The 21,021-nt window shown below is 31.9% G+C and overlaps 2 protein-coding genes across 3 annotated transcripts; one reads left to right on the forward strand and one right to left on the reverse strand.

The window, feature by feature from the left end:
* Positions 1 to 5,650: 5,650 nt before the first annotated feature.
* On the forward strand, positions 5,651 to 10,442 carry LOC110635306 (pre-mRNA-splicing factor SLU7-A). Of its 2 annotated transcripts, XR_009140624.1 has the most exons (11): positions 5,651 to 5,822; positions 6,428 to 6,594; positions 6,701 to 6,813; positions 6,994 to 7,407; positions 7,566 to 7,701; positions 7,794 to 8,093; positions 9,016 to 9,232; positions 9,489 to 9,592; positions 9,829 to 9,897; positions 9,995 to 10,181; positions 10,276 to 10,442. XR_009140624.1 is itself a non-coding variant. In XM_058129024.1 (10 exons), the coding sequence occupies exons 1-10, from the start codon at positions 5,807 to 5,809 to the stop codon at positions 10,070 to 10,072; spliced, it is 1,614 nt and encodes a 537-aa protein (XP_057985007.1). In that variant the 5' UTR covers positions 5,651 to 5,806; the 3' UTR covers positions 10,073 to 10,442. The 2 variants fall into 2 exon arrangements, 1 of the variants encoding a protein (XP_057985007.1); XM_058129024.1 differs by having other exon boundaries at positions 9,995 to 10,442.
* Positions 10,443 to 10,890: 448 nt separating this feature from the next.
* On the reverse strand, positions 10,891 to 11,785 carry LOC110635307 (uncharacterized). Its single transcript, XM_058129025.1, has one exon. It carries the CDS (start codon positions 11,738 to 11,740, stop codon positions 11,165 to 11,167), a length of 576 nt encoding a protein of 191 aa, XP_057985008.1. The 5' UTR covers positions 11,741 to 11,785; the 3' UTR covers positions 10,891 to 11,164.
* Positions 11,786 to 21,021: the final 9,236 nt, after the last annotated feature.

Consider the following 21,021-nt stretch of genomic DNA (forward strand, 5'->3'; position numbering starts at 1 on the left):
ACTGATTCATTATTAGTAAATAATGTTGTTCTAGAATTAAAGGTAATTATGTATATAGGCTTCCGTTACTTGCATAGGATTTGAATATGTCCATCCTAATTATTGATTAACAAAAACAAAATTGCATTAGGTCTATCTCTATAATTTCCCTATCACATCAGTGCTGGTATGAACACAAAATGGATGGAAGATGCATTCACAAGTGAAAATAAAAATCTAGAATTGTGATTTAATAACACTACTATTAAATTAATAATTCAGTCATTAAACATTTAATTAAATATCAAATTTAGAAATATTAAATTAATTGGAACTTTTTATATTTATTTGAATTTTAGAGGTTAGTCTAATAAGTTTTATTAAATTATATTTCATTAAATTAAAAAAAAATACACATTTTATTTATTAAGTTGAGTTGGGCCATCTAGGCCTAGAGGTAGACATGGACAAGAGATTTTTTTTTTTTTTGTTAGGATTCTTTAGAATCATCCCTGCTTCACTTTTAATTCACCTCTTACTATCAAACGAAATATAAATAATCCATCCTCCTCTCTTTGAAATAAATGACACTTCTGATTCTATCGGTGCTTGAAACAATTTTGTCTTCCCCATATTGTTATGAGGGTGATTGGTTTAACTTGTAAATCAATCACACTTACTTATAAGTAGAAAGTCATAACTAAATTAGTATTTGGTTTAGTTTATAAGTTAAAAAAACTACTTGAAATAAGTTAGAAGTAATAAGTAAGGTATATATACTTATAACTTATCTACTTATTTTAAAATTTCTATTTAACTAAATAAAAGACTATATTATTGTCACGACCTGATTCCACAAGTCTGACTGGCACTAAGACCTGTGTCAGCATAAAGCTCCTAAGACCGTAGTAAGACTCACTATTCCCAAACCCATAACCAGGACCAAAATTAAGGTCCAACATGCAAACAAATTAAAAAAGAATAAAATATTATAAATTTATTTGAGCCAACCTAACCTGATAACTATCCGAAATCTACTACTAGGAGAGTCTAGCTCAAACCCGATACACAGTATGTACATACCATTTAATATCATTAATATAATATATTCATAAACTAGTGTCACAATGAAATTTTAGTAATCAGACAAATAGATAAATAAATAAACAAATAAATGGACACAATAAAAACTATTAAGCTAAGAGCACCACAACCTGTAGAGAAAGATGTAAGTTAGACTCAAAAATAAACTCACTCCTCCTGTAACTTGGGAAAAATATTTGAACAGAAATTAGTATTCGACTCAGAGAGTTTAGATATTGATTATAAATACAATTCTATAACTATCTAAAACTAGTGCAATCCTATCATGAAATGCACTTCTATCACATATATTAAATAATTCATCCAGTATTCGCACGAGAAGATAATTTTGAGCTACTTATGCACCCAATTTATCACATCAATACATATATAGGAGCTAATCCCCTATACAACTCTCTTAATCCAATATCTGCCAGCGAGGTCAACTCAAGTCGGACTTTAGCTTAATAATCCATATGCGGGGGTCAACGAGATTAACTTAAAGCCGTACTCACCTCGACTTATTCATATATAAGGATCGGGTCCCAGCAAGTCAAGCTCCAGTCGTGACTACCCATCCTACTCATATCCATATCCATATATAAATAACACCCTGGCTTCAAATTATCCTCAGGGCAGCAATTACAAATAAATAACAACAATTAAATATACAGCAACCAAAATGTCCCTAATATATTAACTATTTATGTGCATAATTAAATTTATAAAATACATGAGCATACCAAATATATAATTAATATTGAAATTACAAAAATAATCAATATCTAACTCACAAACTGGTTAATCTGATTGTAGCTTGTCCAGCTGAGGAAAAGAAAGGCTAGCCAATACTGATCACCTATACAAACACACTGACCTCTATCAATTTACTAGTAGAAATTAACCAATTAATTTAATTAAAGAAGTAAGAATAATTCCTAAAGTCTTGCCAAAATTTTGGCAGAGTCTCTCTTATAACTGGACCTAACCCCTCTAATCGCCCGATATTGGCCGATTTAGTTTAGGCCGTCCAATAAGCATCTTATCAGTTCAACTCTGATCAAGGTGTACTTGGTGTCAAAACGAAGCTTGAGAAGTGTAGATCATAATCCCTGGGTCCGATGGTCCAAACTGACTGCCGGTTGGTCGGGATCTGGCCGAAAAGTCACGAAAACTCTAAACTTTTGATCTCACTCATTCGGCCACTAAATGATGCAAAATTGGTCCCAAAAGAAAGTTGAATTCATGAGGATTCCAACAGTACCTAGATCGCTGGAAAAGTCACCGGACGACGTCGGAATGACGCCAAAAAAATCCTGCCTTCATGTGCGTCGTTTCTCTCTCCTCCCTTGCCTACTGCCATTGCAGCTGTTTTTGCCGCCATCCATGTCCTCTGAAGTGACGTCGGTAGGTGTGGAGCCGCTAGGAAGGTCACCGGCCGGTGGCTCTCAGGCCTGGCTAGAAGAAGAAAGGAAGAAGGGAGAGGGGGGGGGGGGGGGGGGTGAAAGGGACGGGGAAAGAGAGATGAGGGAGAAGGGAGTCTACTCAATTTTTTGAATTTTTTTTTAACTTTTAATTACCCTTTTTGTCCTTGAACTTTTTAGGTGTATTCAAATAGGTCCAAAATTCTTTTATTTTATTTAAATTAAATACAACTTTAATAATAATAATAATAATACCCTAAAGAAGTTTAATTATTTTTACATATAATATAATTTAATTTTTAAATAACTCTAATTGAATTTGATAATAACAATATTACAAATAACAATTTAAAATAATAATAGTAATAATAATACTTGTAAAATAATATTTATAAAATAAAACAAAAATATTATTATTATGAAAATACTAATTTAACATCATGAATAAATAGTAATTTATTAATAGTCTAATTTTAAATATTTTATATATGAAAAAAAATCAGGTTATTATAATTATCCTAATAATTTTCAAAAATAACACTATCATCATTTTGACATGCACAACACTCCATGATATATCTAAGGCTGAGTATTCGGTTCAAACCGAATCGAACAATTAAAATCGAATTACCATATTTTAGAAATTGAATCGAACCAAAATGAATGAAAAATTGAATCAAACTGAATCACTCTATTTTGGTTCGATTCGGTTCGAACCAATCGGTTTTTAAGTTTTGATAGTTTTTTAATTTAGACTTGATTTTCAAGTTATTTAGTATGATTTCGACCTTGATTTGAATCTAATAACCATTAATCAATGAAATTAAACAATTTATATATATATAATTACATATAGTTAATAAATTTTCTATAAAAATAAATTAATTTAAAAATTAATAAAGCAATTTGATTCTGTTTAGTTTAACCGATTTTTTTCTTTGCAAAACTGAATCGAACCAAAATAACCAAAATTCTTAGAATGTAAAACCAAACTGAACCGAATTATCTTAAAAACCGAACCAAATTATCGAATTAAGGTGATTCAGTTCAATTTATTCGGTTCAAACCGAATAGTGCTCACCCCATATATCCTGTTTAGTCATTTTGGCAAATTAAGTTTCTTTTAAGTATGGTTTAACCAAATACTTAAGCTAATTAAAGTTAATTTTAAATGATTTTACTAAATAATTAACTATTTATTTTTAAATTAACTTACAATTTAAAAAATATATTTTAAATCAAAAGTTAAAAGTACAAAGCTAAGCCAAATATTCTCTATATTTCTACAGTCAATAATTTTCTATGAGGAACTCTAGTTTGTATTTGATTAAGATTTCATTTGTGAAAATTGAATTGAAATTGAATCAAAATTAATTAATTTTAAATTTATTTAAATTATTCAAGATTAGATTAAAATAGACCAAATCGAAGAAGTTAAAAATGAGATTTTTACTTTTTAAAAGAAATTAAAAATTTGTGTTTAATGAATATGTAAATAAAAATTGAGATATTTAACTAACCAGTATTTGGTATGAGTAGTTTGATACTCTTATCCATTTTAAATGCTATTAAAAAAAACAGTTTAAAAGATTTGTTTTGTTATTTTAGTATTCTTATAATTAAAACTTATCAAATTTAATTTTAAATTATTTTTTAATACTCTCTACGTAATATATTTAAAAAAAGTAATTTCTAATAATAATGTCAAACTGACTCTTTGTAGTTAAAACTATTGCAAGAAAGATTAGTTTTAATCTATTGGCCTAAGAATACTTGTGAAATATAAAAAAAAATCTGAGATATTAATAAATTAAAATAGATATTCAATATGTCACCTGACTTTTGAGTCAAAATTCAGAGAAAGAACTACGTATTTGGCCCACTTAAAAAATTATCCATGACCTTCTCCTGGAAAGCAAAAACTATTAGCAGTAGAGATAGCAATGAGTTAAGTTTTTGTAGTTACTTAATCTGATCGAATTCTAATATAACGGATTTTAATGGCATATAATAAGGTTTGGTATGATTCAGATTTGAAATTTAATATCTGTAGAGGGTTTGTATCGAATTCGAATTTTACATATTGGGTATCCGTTATCTAAATCTATTTATATAAATATTTAATTAAATATAAAATATATATTTTTTATAATAATATTCATAAATTTTTATATATTTATTTTATATAAAATAAAATTGAAATATTTTATAAAATTATTAAAATTTTAAAATATAAATTATTAATAAAAATAATTTTTTTATATAAAATTTTAATTAAAATATATAAAATTAAATAGGTTCAAATAATTTTTGGATACAAATAACTAGATTTAAGATAAATTTAGATAATTAACAATAAATTTTAATTAAATTTAAAAAAAATTTAAATTTTAAAAATATTAATCAAATTTAAATTCAAATAAAGTGATGCTCTATCCATTGTGATCCTAATTAAGCAGCAATTGGAGTTTTGGACCATGCTTTGCTTTTTTGCCGCTTACATGTGTCTTCATTGTTTATGTTTAATTAATGTTTCATAAATATTAAATGGATTGCTCAATTATATTATTAATTATTTGTTATAAACATACGTTAATTATTAAAAATTAGAATTAACAAAATTAATAAGATTAAAATGAAAATTTTTATTTGTATAGTTATTAAATTTTAGTACTATTATTATTACATATAAAATTCTAAAATTTGATTTTATATGAATTGTTTAAATCATATTTAAAATTTTAATGATAAAAATTTTAATTTATTAAATAAAAATTAATAATAGTCTCCTGGAAAAATACAGCCACTTCACTAGTTTTATATGTTAGGAGACCTGCATTTAATTAATGTACTAACAATTTTTGCTAATTGTTTATTTATAAACTTATTTTGTGGAATGAAAATTAGATATATAAATATTTAATCTTATTAAATTTAATAAGAAAATATATAAATTTTATTTATTTGGAAGAAACTTTTCTCTGAAAAATAAATGTCTATTTTGGTAATTTAATTCAAAAAAAAAGTCACAAAGAGGAAAAAGGAAACAGATTCTATGCCGCTTGGAGTAAGATCCGATAGCTCTGGAAACCTAAAACGCCGTCGTTTAACACGGATAACAAAATCAACCGCAGTTTAAGAATGGAAACTTGTTTAAATTGCTTCCTAGTTCAATTTATAGTCCCTTTCGCACATAATCCTTCACAGGATTTACTCTCTCGAGTTTGGGGCGCAAGGTTCCGTTTCTGCTGCCTGCAATTAATTTCAGTTTATTTACTGAATTCGTAGAGCTTGCGTCCATCACATCTACAGAATCCAACATGGCAACCTCATCAGGTATGTTTTTTTGGTTTCTTCTCCATTATGTCTGATTTAGGGATATTTTGTAGTTCAATTCAGCTAATGTGGACGGGATGTTGTGTTAATTTTCTTGGAATTGGATGATTATATATTAGGTTCTTAACGTTACCTTTGTAGGTTTCACGATTTAATTATCGTTTGGGTTTTCTTTGTTTGTGGTGACTGAGAAAGAGAAAATAATTGGTTTTAAAGGACTTAGTTATCGTTGTTGAGACCAAATTTTGGCTATGTTTGGATAATGCGTCTATTCTTTTTAAATAATTCAGGGAACAATGTTTTCAAATTGTCTTCAATCTGTTTGGTGCACTTTTGCGAAATACTGTTTCCTGGTTCTCGAATTATAACAAATAGAAATTGGGAAGATGACCTAATTCATTATGTATTCTGGAAACTATTTTTTGGGGGTTTTGATATAAATGATGTAACCTACAGGAAAACCATTGTTGCATACACATAATATAGAGCATGCTCAAAGTTCTTTTTGTATTTTGGTCATACTAGTAAGGTGATTTGGGTGTTATCTGCTTGGAGTTGACAAGCTTTGGAAAGCTAACTAGTCTGTCTTTATCGTGGCCTTGCAGTTGCATTTAAGTCCAGGGAGGATCACAGAAAGCAAATTGAATTGGAAGAAGCACGTAAAGCTGGACTTGCACCTGCTGAGGTTGACGAGGATGGAAAGGAGATTAATCCTCATATTCCTCAGTATATGTCTTCTGCTCCTTGGTATCTTGATAATTCTCAGAAACCTGTAAGTTGCTAGTCCTTTTTTTTTGGGTGTGAGGATCCTCACAAGCTTCCATATACCTTATTAAGGCTGAATCTTAACTTGTCAATTTCCTTCACTTTCTGTTTAGAGCTTGAGACATCAAAGGAAGTGGAAATCGGACCCAAATTATTCAAAGTCATGGTATGACAGAGGTGCAAAAGTTTATCAAGCTGAAAAATACAGGAAGGGTGCATGTGAAAAGTGAGCTCTCACTATCTCTCTCTTGTGTCTTGAGCATTAAATAATATTTACACCTTATATTATTCCTGTTGAATTGTCAACAAGAAAGAATTGTTGTGGTTTTACTCTTATTCTTTACACTATGCATGTTAACATGTTTTATTAGGAAGATAATAGTTTATCCTTGTATGTTTGCTATAGCTGTGGAGCCATGACACATGATGCAAAGTCATGCATGGAAAGACCTCGGAAAGTGGGGGCAAAGTGGACTAATAAACACATCGCTCCTGATGAAAAAATAGAGTCATTTGAGCTTGATTATGATGGCAAGCGTGATAGGTGGAATGGTTATGAGACATCCAATTTTGCTCGTGTTGTTGAGAGGTATGAAGCACGAGATGCAGCTCGGAGTAAGCATCTAAAGGAGCAACAACTTAAGAAATTAGAGGAGAAAAACAGTAACCAAACTGATGAGGCTGGGGCTAGTGATGAAGACAATTATGAAGATGATTTGAGGGTGGATGAAGCCAAGGTCGATGAGAGCAAACAAATGGATTTCGCTAAGGTAGAGAAGCGTGTACGAACAACTGGTGGGGGGAGCACAGGGACTGTTAGGTTAGTTCAATTTATATTCTTTTGTTAAAAGAGTTGCTATAATTTTTTAAAACATGTAATTGTTCAGATTGCCCTACATGTATCTGGTTGTTGCACTTGCATATTTTCCCGTGGCATTTTGGATGTTTGCTAAAATTGTTATTGGAACATTTTTGCAGGAATTTGCGTATTCGGGAGGATACAGCAAAATATCTTTTGAATCTTGATGTTAACTCTGCTCATTATGACCCCAAGACCCGGTCAATGCGTGAGGATCCTCTCCCAGATGCAGATCCAAATGAGAAGTTTTATGAGGTAAGTGTTGTTAATAATAGACAGTATCCTAAGTACTTCAACTTCATTTTGCATCTCATATTGAAAACACTTTGTTTTTTAATGTTTTTCAGGGAGATAATCAATACAGAAATAGTGGTCAAGCTTTGGAGTTCAAGCAGTTGAACATCCATGCTTGGGAGGCATTTGACAAGGGCCAAGATATTCACATGCAGGCAGCTCCATCCCAAGCAGAGTTGCTATACAAGAATTATAAGGTCATAAAGGAGAAACTAAAGACCCAAACAAAGGACATGATTATGGAGAAGTATGGCAATGCTGCCAGTGGAGAAGAACTCCCAAAAGAGCTCTTACTGGGACAAACTGAACGACAAGTTGAATATGATCGTGCTGGACGGATAATAAAGGGGCAGGTAAGATTTGCTTTGACATTTGTTTACAATATTATTACCAATTACTTAGAAAAAAGGGTGACATGATACTGTAAAATGTACTTGCCTACTTGCAAAAAAAAAAGTACAAAATTGGTATAAAAATCTTGAGAGTACTTTGTTTTTTTTTTTAATTGATTTAGTCTTTGGTTATGTTTCGCTTCATCTGTGGATGTGTTAGTCTTATAATTTAGTAAATAGTTACCAAATTCGTTGGGACCCCTGAGTTCCGCAGTCTGGTTTGTCCGTTACAATTCATGAGATGTTTGCATCCCAATTCACTATGGGACTCAACCAAAGTCACCAAAATGAGCAAGCCAAAAGCTCAACATAAATTATAGAAAAAGAAGGCAGAAAAACTGTGGTTGGGACTTCAACTCAAGAGGAAGAAGAAGCTGTTGACTCCGGAGGAAAAAGAATGCATCATCTGTATCAATATTGCTGACCATTTTTTGGTTACGTATTCTTTAACTCATTAAATCTAGTGGGTTAAGTGAGATTTAGGTGTAAATGTGGCTTGTTAAATCAATTCACAAAGTCCAAAGTTATATGACCTGTTAAATTTTGCAATGTATATTGTTAAATTTCAGTTAAAAGTCCATTATATTGAAGTTGTTATTTTATTTGTTAAATTTAATTAATAAAAAAATAATAGTATTATTAAAAAAAATAGATTTTTGGGACTTTATTTTTGTTAATATTGATCTTGTAAAATATATAAATTAAAAAAAGAATTATTATTTATTTTGTTGTTTTTGAACTTGGGGATTATACTAATTAAATGTAATTCACATGTCGCAAAATGAATTGTTATGATTCAAGCATGTGCAAAGGAAAAAGATCTGTATCACATATGACTACTACCTAAATGTGTGTTAATTGCTATCTGTCATACTATTTACAGGAGACTGTGCTTCCTAAAAGCAAGTATGAAGAAGATATTTACATTAACAATCACACAAGTGTGTGGGGTTCATGGTGGAAGGATCATCAATGGGGCTACAAGTGCTGCAAGCAGACTATTCGGAACAGCTATTGCACAGGTGCTGCTGGAATTAAGGCTGCTGAGGCTGCAATTGATCTCATGAAGGCTAACATTGCTCGCAAAGAGACCACTGAAGGTTTGTTTATTAACTCTCTCTCTAACTCTCTCTCCCTGTCACTCTATCTCTTCCCCTCCCCTCGCTTATTTACTAATTATTTTTTGCAAACAATGAGAGCTACATTTTCAGCTGAAAGCAATATGTTGCTTGTATTGCTATTCTTGATATAAAATGAAGCTTTAGTAACCTTTTTTTTTAAGAAAAGAAAAATGGTAATCCTTGTTAATATGTTCTCCTTGTGATTAATACGGTGTTTATTATAAACCTGGACCAGAGTTACCAGCACCAGTGGAGGAGAAAAGGCTTGCTACTTGGGGAACTGAAGTTCCAGATGATCTGGTTTTGGATGAGAAGTTGCTTGCTGAAGCACTTAAAAAGGTTACTATGTGATTCAACCTTTTTTATTTTATGGTCTTTTGCTCTTGTTTCTTTTTGCTGATTGGTAATGAGGCTAGGAGTGGTGTTTAGATCCATTTAAGCCCTTAAATTGCAAGATATAGTACACATCTTCTTTTCAAATAAAGATTTGAAATTAAGACCTTTGGTTCTTGGATGTGTTATAGAGTAGTGATAAAAATTGTGTTTATAGACTTTAATATTGCTGCGTGCTACAGGAGAATGAGAGAAAGAAAGAAGAGAAAGATGAAAGGAAGCGCAAGTATAATGTTACATGGAATGACGAGGTATTATTATTATTATTTGCCTCCATTGTTAGATCTACGTTACGATTCATGATAGCATTTTTACAGGCAACTCACCTGACTTTTTTAACGATTGCAGGTTACACCCGAAGAGATGGAGGCATATAGGATGACGAAAATACATCATGATGACCCAATGAAGAATTTCCTACACTAGGTTTTGTATATGCACATCTAGCTCTGGTGGATTATTCAAGGCCTGATTTCCTAGTTCGGCTCAGTCAAGTTGGCAACTAGCTATGCTGTAGTTCGTTGTACTGCTCTCCCTGTGGCAATGTATCCACTTGGGGGCTGCTTGTTTAAGTTGAAATGAATGTTCCTCTATGCAGGCAACGCTGTGTGGTCATTGTAGAAAACTACGTTGAGTGTACTCCATGGAAAGCAGGGAAGTGATTATTGTGCTGTCCAACTCCAATTTGTATTTGGGCTTTAACTAGAGTTTTAAGTTCATCAACAGTTCAACAGCCCCTATCGGAAACATTACAATAATGTATGAATGTTCATCAAGTATTATTGCAAGTGCATAAGACCGGACCACACTAAAGTGATTATTCAGTGAAATTGCTATATATATATATATATATATATATATATATATATGTGAGGAATATATTTTTACTGCTAATCATGACAAGGCTTGCATGGATTCTATCATATCAACAGATATGGTAAATATTCGTATTGAATAACTATCCTAAAGAGAAGGTTTTAGGTATGTTTAATTTGTGTACCAAACTGTGGAACAGTCATGTCGAAGTGGACTTCTGGGGACCCATTACCACTATTGGAAAAAATGCGCAATAGAGACGACTATAAAAAACCACTTCAAGCATCTCTTTCCACTTCAGTTTAATCCATTAATGATGGTTGAAGCTCTTTTAGTATCATTTCATTTTTAGTTAGTTTAAAACAAAAAAAGCTGAAATTGGATGCTTAACTACACCTTAGATGGCCCTGGGTTTAGCCCTTGCGTACTGAGGAAAATAATAGTATATTGCTTTGCAAAAGCAAGCACAAACTAATGTAAATTTTTTTTTTTTGGGTACAATGAGCCATTGAAATTTGAACTTATTACTAAAAACTAAAGGGGGTTGGTACAAACTTATCTATTATTTGGATGGAGGTATATTTACAGGAGCTACAGATCATCAGAACTTTATCAACAATCCATCCTCCGTATGCTTTTCATTCATCTTTCAATATACTTAATTTCCTCCCTCGAAAGATCTCTACTTCTCTAGGTCTGCTATTATTCGCTATGCCCAAGTATAAATAAACGGCGCGCTATCATCTCCTGAACCTCCATCTCTGAACGGAAACTCGTAATGAATTGCTCAGCCCTTTCATCTATTCCTCGCATTTGTGGAGATGCGAATCCCAACGACTCCCACATATCATCTGCTGCAATGGCTCTTTCATCTCCTTTTCCATCTTCCGGCCTGCTTGCTTCTGCCTCTGTTGACACTATCACCGCCTGGTGGTTGTCCAAGAACTTCATAGTCTTGGCACTTGGCGGACACTGCTCCACCAACTCATCAGCAACAGGCTCTCGAAAGAGCTTGTCAATATACACAGGCGCAGTTTTTTTGTGGGAAAGGAAGCGGCTTCTACGTCGTTTGAAAGGAAGAGCATACTTAGAGGGACGGAAAAAAAACCTTCTTGAACTGCTCTGATCACGCTGCTCAAAGAAGTTAGAACTCTTGGATGGATATTTAGGCTTCTTGAGAGCCATGGACTTGTGAGGTTTATGGAGCAGCTTGGAGGTGAAGTTCTGCCATGCTTTCTTGGCAGGTGGAAGCCCAAGGCTGAGGTTTAAGCAAGACATGAGAGATTTGGTGGCGAGGGGTTACGTTAAAATGGCTGTTTATAATATAAGAGCTTTGATACCAATAATATATTCGTTGAAACACTTGGATTTGTTTTTTTATGTGAAGGGATTCGTATTCTGCGTTCACCTTTTTGTGGGTTGGCTTAGTCCTTACGCTAGATTTCTGGTATGCAAGAAATTATACGAAGAAGATGATCTATGGCAGTCGCCAGTGGCTACTAAACTCTTCTTTAAGATCGGCTTAGTTCTTACGCCATCATTTTCCGTGTTCTTATAATGGCTTAATTAAAATGGCAATTTGAATTTGGTTTTAATTCGATTTAGCTTAAACTCAAGTACTAAGTCCTAGTTCACACTATATATTAATGAAGTATGAATTTGAGCTAAAATAATTCAAACTAATTGAGTTTATTATTAAAACTTCACTTAGTCGGGTTAATTATGCTTAATTATATTTCAGTACCTAATAGGATAAGTACAAATGATAAAACTCAATTGAGTTTAAGCAATCTTTTTTTTCTTTTTTTAATTTTAGCTTTTAATAAGAAGAAACTATTGAGTTTTCTAAAAGTTGTCAAGATAGGATAATATGTTATATTCCTTCATTAACTGGAGATTCATGATACTACAGTTTCTAGACTGAAATTGATATATAGGTGATTCTAGAGAGATGCATATAATTTTCGATTAGAATTCATCATAGTATGATATTCGAGATATCAATACTGAATATATTTTCTAAATTTTATTTAATTCACACCATTCACGTCCAAAAACTGCAAGAGTTTAATTTAAATAATTCTATATTTTCAATTCATTATCACATTGTAATGAATTTTTAATTCGATGATAAGAAAAAGCCATGTTCAGCAATATTAGCTATTCTAATAATTATTAGCTATTCTAATAATTATTAGCTATTTTAGTAGTAGTCAACTATTTTACTACCTATTGACTGTTAGTGTTAGCTATTTATATAGTGATTTAAAGTAAAAATATTCTGTACAAATAGCCGTTAAATTAGCTGTTAAATATAAAAATAGTGATATAAGTTAGGAGAAATAACTTTTCATAAAACATCTCTTCAATTTTTAAATACTAACATAAATATTATGCCACCGAACAGTGTAAATAAGAGAATTAGTATTTTGATTAAAGTAAAAACACTAAAGGTTACCTTAAAAGCTATTATCGAATATAACTAAAATTCTGAATTGACATTTTATTCCATCTTTTGCAAAGAAAAATCTTTTGTATCTCAATTAAAAAAAAAAAAAAAAACTCTATGCTAAGTAGTTAGCAAAATGAAGACACCTAGCTAGGCTAGAAAGGATAAATTTCAATAATCGTTCTTGAATTTTAGGGGTCGTAACAGAATCGTACCTAAATTTAAAAATGTAATATAAAACCTTTTGAACTTTAAAATTTTACACAATAAAATACTTTCGATTCCCAATAGCCGATTAATAAATAACACGTTAATGCGAACAATTATGAACGAGGATAACATAAATAACTGGTATTGTTTTTCAAAGGTAAAGTCTCTCTAATTAACCGCTGTACATCTAGTGCTTCATTATCTCATACGGTTGAGATTCTTTTTATGGTTAATCTGTAAAGAAAATTATAGCTTGTTTCACCATTATCATATAAAGAAGAGAAAATTATTCACGCTACTTCTATTATGCATTGCATAAACTGGCTATTGAGAGTTTGAAGGATTTTACTGTACAAAATTTCAAAGTTCAAAGAGTTTTGTATTATATTTTTAAATTTAGAGATAACTCTATTATAAGCCCTAAAGTTTAGAGACAACTTGTAAAATTTTTTCATGCTAGACATGCAAATGTATATGATGGAGGTGGATGCCATTCTCTTGTCCCTCTATTAACGTTTTATTATTACATATTCGACAACATTCTTTGTTTGTGCTTCTAACATGATAATTTGTGATCAAAATGAATCTGTCTTTCAAGGATCCCACGCGGGTGCGTATTCACCAAGAGATCAATCCTCATTACAATTTGTAAGCAGTGAATATACAAATCTAAATCTATAGGAGTGAAAATAATTTTTTATATAGAAATCACTCTAATATATAGTTTGTTATTGGGAAATCCGCCTGAGAGATGTTTATTGAAAATTCCGTATGAAAATTTAACAAAGTTGATTAATTAATTATCAATCATTTACGCCTCTTGTTTAACTCTGATTATTAATATCATTGCTTCTCGTCTCTTTGCCTGAGTTTTCTACTATATAGATAGACTTTCTAAGTGAAATTTCTCTGCAGAAAGAGAGCTGCTCTCTACTCTAGAGTACGTACCTACTTGGAGAATATATATATATATATATATATAGAAAGACTTTCTAAGTGAAATTTCTCTGCAGAGAGAGAGCTGCTCTCTACTCTAGAGTACGTACCTACTTGGAGAACATATATATATATAAAGAAATTAAAGAAGATATGGCTAAGGCAACCATCTAAACAACCTTGTTTCTTTACTTGGTTGTGATGCTCTTTTCTCCTTATTGCTTCCATTGCTGAAAGCCGATCATTGCTTGGGCTTGGCAGTAAGATTTCGTTCGATAATTTTTTTTTCTTTCCTCATTAGAGCAACTGCATGTTTATTTGTATGAATGCATGAACTTATTATATATATATATATATAATCTGAAAGAAACTAACATGTAATATGAACAGTAGGATTTACAGGGGAAAAAGCGACTCCAGAGTGTGACTCGGTGTATGGAGTGATCAGTGGAGACGCTTTTCTATTACACAGCAGTTCAACTTGACGACTGCTTTCTTTGACTCCATCAATCCCAATCTTAACTGCGACAAGCTCTTTGTTGGCCAATGGCTTTGTGTTGATGGCTCAACAAGTTAATCAATTAGGCTGCTCAAGAGTAATAATAATAATAATAAGTCACAAATGGATATGCTTGAATAAGGAGATTTATTCCTTTTTTATTTTCTGGCTTTTCATCTTTCCTGTTAGTGGCTGCTGAATTATGCGCCACTAAGCATATATTACCCATTGGAATCTCAATGACTTGTTTTTCTTGATAAATTCCATGTCGTTTTCATGTAACCTTTTTCACATCTTGACGCCAGAACACTTTCATTTGTTACAAATTATAATATTGTCACTAATTTTTAAAACCAATGTCGCTAATAATTTTTGGTGACTAAAAAATTATAACGGAACTATACCTGTACATTCATTGCTAAAAGTCATCCTCTTATATGACCATAAAATTTGTCACTAATAATATTTAAAGCTCTGTTTATTTCATAGAAAATATTTTTCATATTTTTAACATTTGAAATACTTAAAAAAATAAATTAACGAAAATTATTTTACTAGTTAAAAGTAAAACTAAATTATTTTTAAGAAAAATGAATTTTTCTTTGCAAAAAGCTTGAAAATTTTAATATATAGATATATGACACAAACACATATCATTAATATAATATTATAATCAATTTAAGAAAAAATATTTCATTTCTATACATAAATTATTTTCTATGAAATAAACGGAGGCTTAATAACAATAAATTTATTGTCACAAAAGACTTTTTTATATTGTGATGAATATTATATATGGCAACTAAAAACATTTAAGTTATCACATATACAAAAATATCGTCACAAATTGAGAAGTAATTAATTAAAGCCAAATCACATCATAGTTTCATTAACTATCGAAAAATATAATAAGTGACACCACATGTCACTTTGTCACAAAATTGAAGATCTATCGCTTATAGTAATATATATATTGTGATATATTTTATTATCACTTAAGTAACATATAATGAATATTTTGTTGTCACATATAATTATGTCAAGGAAAACAATTCACTTATCTTCAATTTTACTACTAAAAATTTCAGTCATTTTCAATAAACTACAAACTTCTAACAACTAATTTATATATATAAAATAAATGAATAAGAATATGTGAATTTACTTGATAAATATGTGAATATAAGGGAAATTTTTGACTAAACTCAGTTTAATATGAATCTAAAATATAAAATGTATAATGAAATTTACATATTAAATATGTGAATTTTATATATTTATATTTTAAATTTATAATAAATTAAGACTTAGACTAGAATTTCCCATGTATCCATCTAGCTAGCTGCAAATCAGAGTAATCTTTTCCATTTTTATTGACCATATCTACTCCTTTGTGCCTGTAAATGCGTTGGGTTATCAGCAATTGACTTGTAATCTCATCATCATTTAAGTGATGAAGGTAGTGAAATGATTAAATAGTTAAAAATTTTATTATTTAGTCTTTTTATTTTAATAAAATTAATTATTTGATCTTTTTATTTTAAAAAATATATTAATAATTATATATTTTTATTTTATTTATTCTTTAATTCCTCTTATCATTTTTAGGCATTAATTTTAATTTTATACAATTATTGTAATTTAAAAAAAATATAACTATATAGTATCTATATATTTTTTAAACTTTGAACTATTCTCTCTTTAATTTAAATACATTGATAATATAAAATTTAATTTAAACTAAATAAGGGTTAAAGTGTAAATAGAATAAAATTAGAAATTAATCAATATATTTTTTAAAATATATAAAATATCAAATAATTAGTTTTTTTTTTAAAAATAAATTAAATAATAATTTTCCTTAATATTATACATTTTCCTTTTTCTTTTCCTTCTTGAAAATAAATTAGTTCATTAATTCTCACACTGTTCCACCTTTTAGCATTTTAATTACTACCCATGAGTCATCTTATGTTTAACCAATTCAGCTTAACTAAGCTTAGACCAATTAATATGGTATGGAAAAAATTTATGATAAAAAATATAAATATATAAATTTTATATATTTTATATGTGAGTGTCCCATTATATATATTATATTATATTTTGAATTTAATGGAATCTAAATAAAAATTTCTTTAAAGAATTGAGATTCTTTATCTTGTTGATATTAGTCTGACTAATAATTGGATTTACATCTTAATGTATAAATTAAATGTTAGAGTGCATTTTTAGATTCATTTAAAAAATTAATTAATTAAAATATGGTTTAAAATAGACCTAAACACCATAAAAAGACTTGGACCATGTAAAAGAACTAAGAAATTTTGAAATAAGAATTCTGATCTTTATTGCCCCAGAAATCAAAGATATATATAAAAAATTACAGCTAATAAATAGATTCTTAATCAAGCTAAACTACCAAAATTGTATCAAATCATACAACAAAAGGTAAGAACAGATATGCACATAAAAATTCCTAAACAAATGCCCTAAATAAATGCAAAATAAGTGGCAGCTAACAGCTGCCTTTCCAATACCCCCCTCAAGTTGGAGCATAGAGATCTTGAATGCCTAACTTGCGAAGAAGAAAGTCAAAATGATCCTTTCCCCACGCCTTTGTGAAGATATCCGCAGGTTGCATTGAACTACATACATAATCTGTTCGAATGTTACCATTCAATATCTCATCACGGATAAAATGACAGTCCACTTCAATATGCTTGGTACGTTCATGATAGACAGGATTAGCAGCTATATACAGAGCTGCCTGACTATCACAATATAAATTCATAGGTTTAGTATGCGCCACACCAAGAGAATTCAATAATCCTTTCAACCATTTAAGTTCACAAGTTGTAGTACTCATAGACCGATATTCAGCTTCAGCAGATGAGCGAGATACTGTCTGTTGCTTTTTAGTCTTCCACGAGATAGGGGATTCACCCAAAAGAACAAAATAACCGGTCAAAGATTGTCTCGTTAAAGGACAGCTAGCCTAATCAGAATCACAGTAAGCAGACAATTTGAGATCACAATTGGCATGCATTAGTATACCTTGACCTGGATCTCCTTTCAAATAATGCACAACTCTAACAGCTGCCTCCCAATGAGCTTTCTTCGGTTGTTGTATGAACTGAGCAAGAATATGCACACAATAAGACAACTCGGGCTGAGTTATTGTTAGATAAATAAGCCGTCCCACCAGATGCCTATACTGAGCAGGGTCACTAGAGACGCTGTCGCAAGGTGCTTTGCGGTCGCCTGGACAAACCCTCACCGAAGTGGGAAAGAGTGAGGAGTCGCCACTTTAATTTTGAGAGAAATTAAAGAAAACCATTTGTGAAACGCAAATTAAAATGAAACCACTTCAAATACAGAGATTCTAGGTTCGGGGTCCGTAAACGGGTGGGGAAGGTGTTAGGCACCCCATCTCGTCCCTCATTGAGGGTGAGCAGATTTAACCTTACGTTCTTTATAAATTAGAATCGATAGTTGGGGGGGTTCGAATGAAAATGTTAATCCTTTTGATAAAAATGAATATTTGATTTTTCACTAATTTGGATTACCTAGATACATAAGTAAATGAGACAACCTTAGTGAATTGGTGTTGTGTTGCGGTTTTCGTTTGTGGGATTACTTTGCATATTTGTTAGAATTCGATTTGAAAATCGGATAAGAACTCTCCTCCGATCTCTTTTAAATTAAAATTTCGATTGGAGATCGGATAAGAACTCTCCTCCGATCTCTTTTAGATATTTATGAGAATTTTTTAGTGAGAATCGGATAAGAACTCTCCTCTGATCTCTTTTTAAATATTTATTAAAATTTTGGATTGAGAATCGGATAAGAACTCTCCTCCTATCTCTTTTAGATATTTATTAAAATTTTTGATTGAGAATCGGATAAGAACTCTCCTCCGATCTCTTTTGAATATTTATTAAAATTTTGGATTGAGAATCGGATAAGAACTCTCCTCCGATCTCTTTTAGATATTTATTAGAATTTTTGGTTGAGAATCGGATAAGAACTCTCCTCCGATCTCTTTTAGATATTTATTAGAATTTTTGGTTGAGAATCGGATAAGAACTCTCCTCCGATTTCTTTTAGATATTTATTAAAATTTTTGGTTGAGAATCGGATAAGAACTCTCCTCCGATCTCTTTTACTTGAATGGGAGTCGGATAAGGATTTTTTCGACCTCTTAAAATTTGATTACAGCTACACATCATAAGAGCCTAAGAGTAAGGGTTCTGGCATCCGACAATGCCGGGGACCCGAATGAGGCTTCTTTTAACTCATTGGTATCTCATGACTAGATAGGGGACATCAGACTGAATTTGACCGACCTCCTATGTGATCGCCTTACTAATACCTTCCGGCAGGCAATATTTGCTCTATTTCATTTGCTAATCTGAAATTCAATTTTATTCCGACACTCCACCTTACCCAGTCATCTTCTCGAGCTAGTCTAGTGGTTCGACTTCATAACTCTTTGATTTATTATCCGAACGTTGAAAAAAAACTCTTATGTTAAGATACTGCTACCAACATTTTATCAGACTACTGATACGTTACCCGTAACCCGAACACCCGCGTTGGGAGATAAATAAAGATTAAGAATAAATGAATAACATGAACTATTATATCAAAAGATAAACTCATGAGAATAACTACTTACGTGGGACCTTCTGACATAAGACAAACTTTAACGAAAATTACGAGCATTAATAAAAAGAAAATAAAGACGAACACTGGATAAGGCAATGGTTCAAACACTCACCTGTAGGAAGTTGAACGTATTGAACTAACTATGGAGTCGCGAATGTTGTAGAGTTTCGGGCTAACAGTCTGGGGACTAATGCTTGCCTTGAAATGACGAATGCCCAGTTAGCATATAATCGAACCGGAATGATAATGAATGAGATTGAATTCAGAAAATAAAAGTGAATATAAAGGTGGTGAAAACAGAACTGAAACTTAAAAAAAAGGGTATCACAGAGCAATGAACAAATTGAAAATCAAGAGTTCCAGTGTCCAACACTTTTTCAGAGAAAACACTTGAGAAAACTGGTTTCTAAAGTCTTTTCTAGCTTAAAAATAGCAGAGTAGCGAAACTGAATTAATTTTCAGAGCTTTTCCACTATAATTACCACCCTTTTCTTCCCCGTCCTCCTCTTAGAATAGTTGTCATGCAGGTATTTATAGGGACCAAGTGCTCCCCATGAAAGGTTAGGATTTATTTTGAGGGAGATGGAAGGTTTGGATTTTGAAGGACATGATCTGACGCTTGGGAATTAAAGAGAATCAGAATGAACGGCTGAGATCCTTTTTAGAAATTTTTATCCTTTTTCCCTTCTAATCTGACGGTTCCAAATTTTCTTGTCTAGGGCGATCCGAGGGCTGGGAATAAAAGGCGTCGGTCTTGTCGTCTTCTTCTTTGATCCAAGGGCTCCGGGTTCGTCCTTACAAGTAAGATCAACGGTGGAGATTGGGATGTACAGCACTGTCATGACATACTCTGGCACCTGTCAGTAATGTGGGCGATTTTGAGGCTTGCGGTGAAGATTTCGTCTGCGACGCTTTAACTACCTCGGCTCTGATTATGACGACAGTTATCGGAAGTTGTCTTATTCTCTTTGTTTTCTGACCTTCCCTCCCTTCCGATCTTTCCAACATGATCCTTTTCCGATCTCTCATGCCGGGCTCCCCTCTCCCGACCTCTTCTACTCTGGTCTTCTCCTTTATCCGGTCCGATTCAGTCAAAGCATTTATTCCTTCGGTTTCCGAGGCATCCACTTCGTATTCTGCTCGCAATAAATGCTCAGACTTTCCCTATATATATACCTTCAACGGGAAACCCCTCCGCATTTGATTTTCTCCTCTTTCCTTCTCACATTTCCTATTCTAACCGCTCCGGCAATAATCCCAGCCATGATAGTTGCTTTTGATCTTTTTCCAATTGTCCTCTTTATTCCTTGACTGAAAATTCACGATCCTGGTGACCGGAGAATCATGATAACCTCATTTGATGATAGTGAGAGAACCGGACTAATTTGCCGATCTGGATCGAGGACCTCGATCGTGTTGATCTCGAATCATTCGATCGATATAGTCGACAAACTGATTTCGGGTGAGAAGACTGTTAATATTCCCTTTAACTTCGGTGACTGCCCCTTGAAGTTCATTTGGCTCCTCACCACATTGGGCGTCCCGACTACAGCTCAGTTCTGCTCGATGATAGTGGAGATGACTCTCCATCCTCATGAGAGTCATAATCACCCCATCTGAGCTGTACGTCTATCCGCTGTCTATGGCTAGACAAATCTTTTGATTCAGCCACGAGACTAGGCTTTGACATAAACCTTTATTAGATAGGATGTTCCACCGATCTCTAAAGATCGCCCCTATGATGTAATCAGACCTTTAATGTAACCCGATCTCTAGAAATCGCCCAAATGATGT

The sequence above is a fragment of the Hevea brasiliensis genome, chromosome 10 (assembly GCF_030052815.1).
Source record: "Hevea brasiliensis isolate MT/VB/25A 57/8 chromosome 10, ASM3005281v1, whole genome shotgun sequence".
Taxonomy (NCBI): Eukaryota; Viridiplantae; Streptophyta; class Magnoliopsida; order Malpighiales; family Euphorbiaceae; genus Hevea; species Hevea brasiliensis.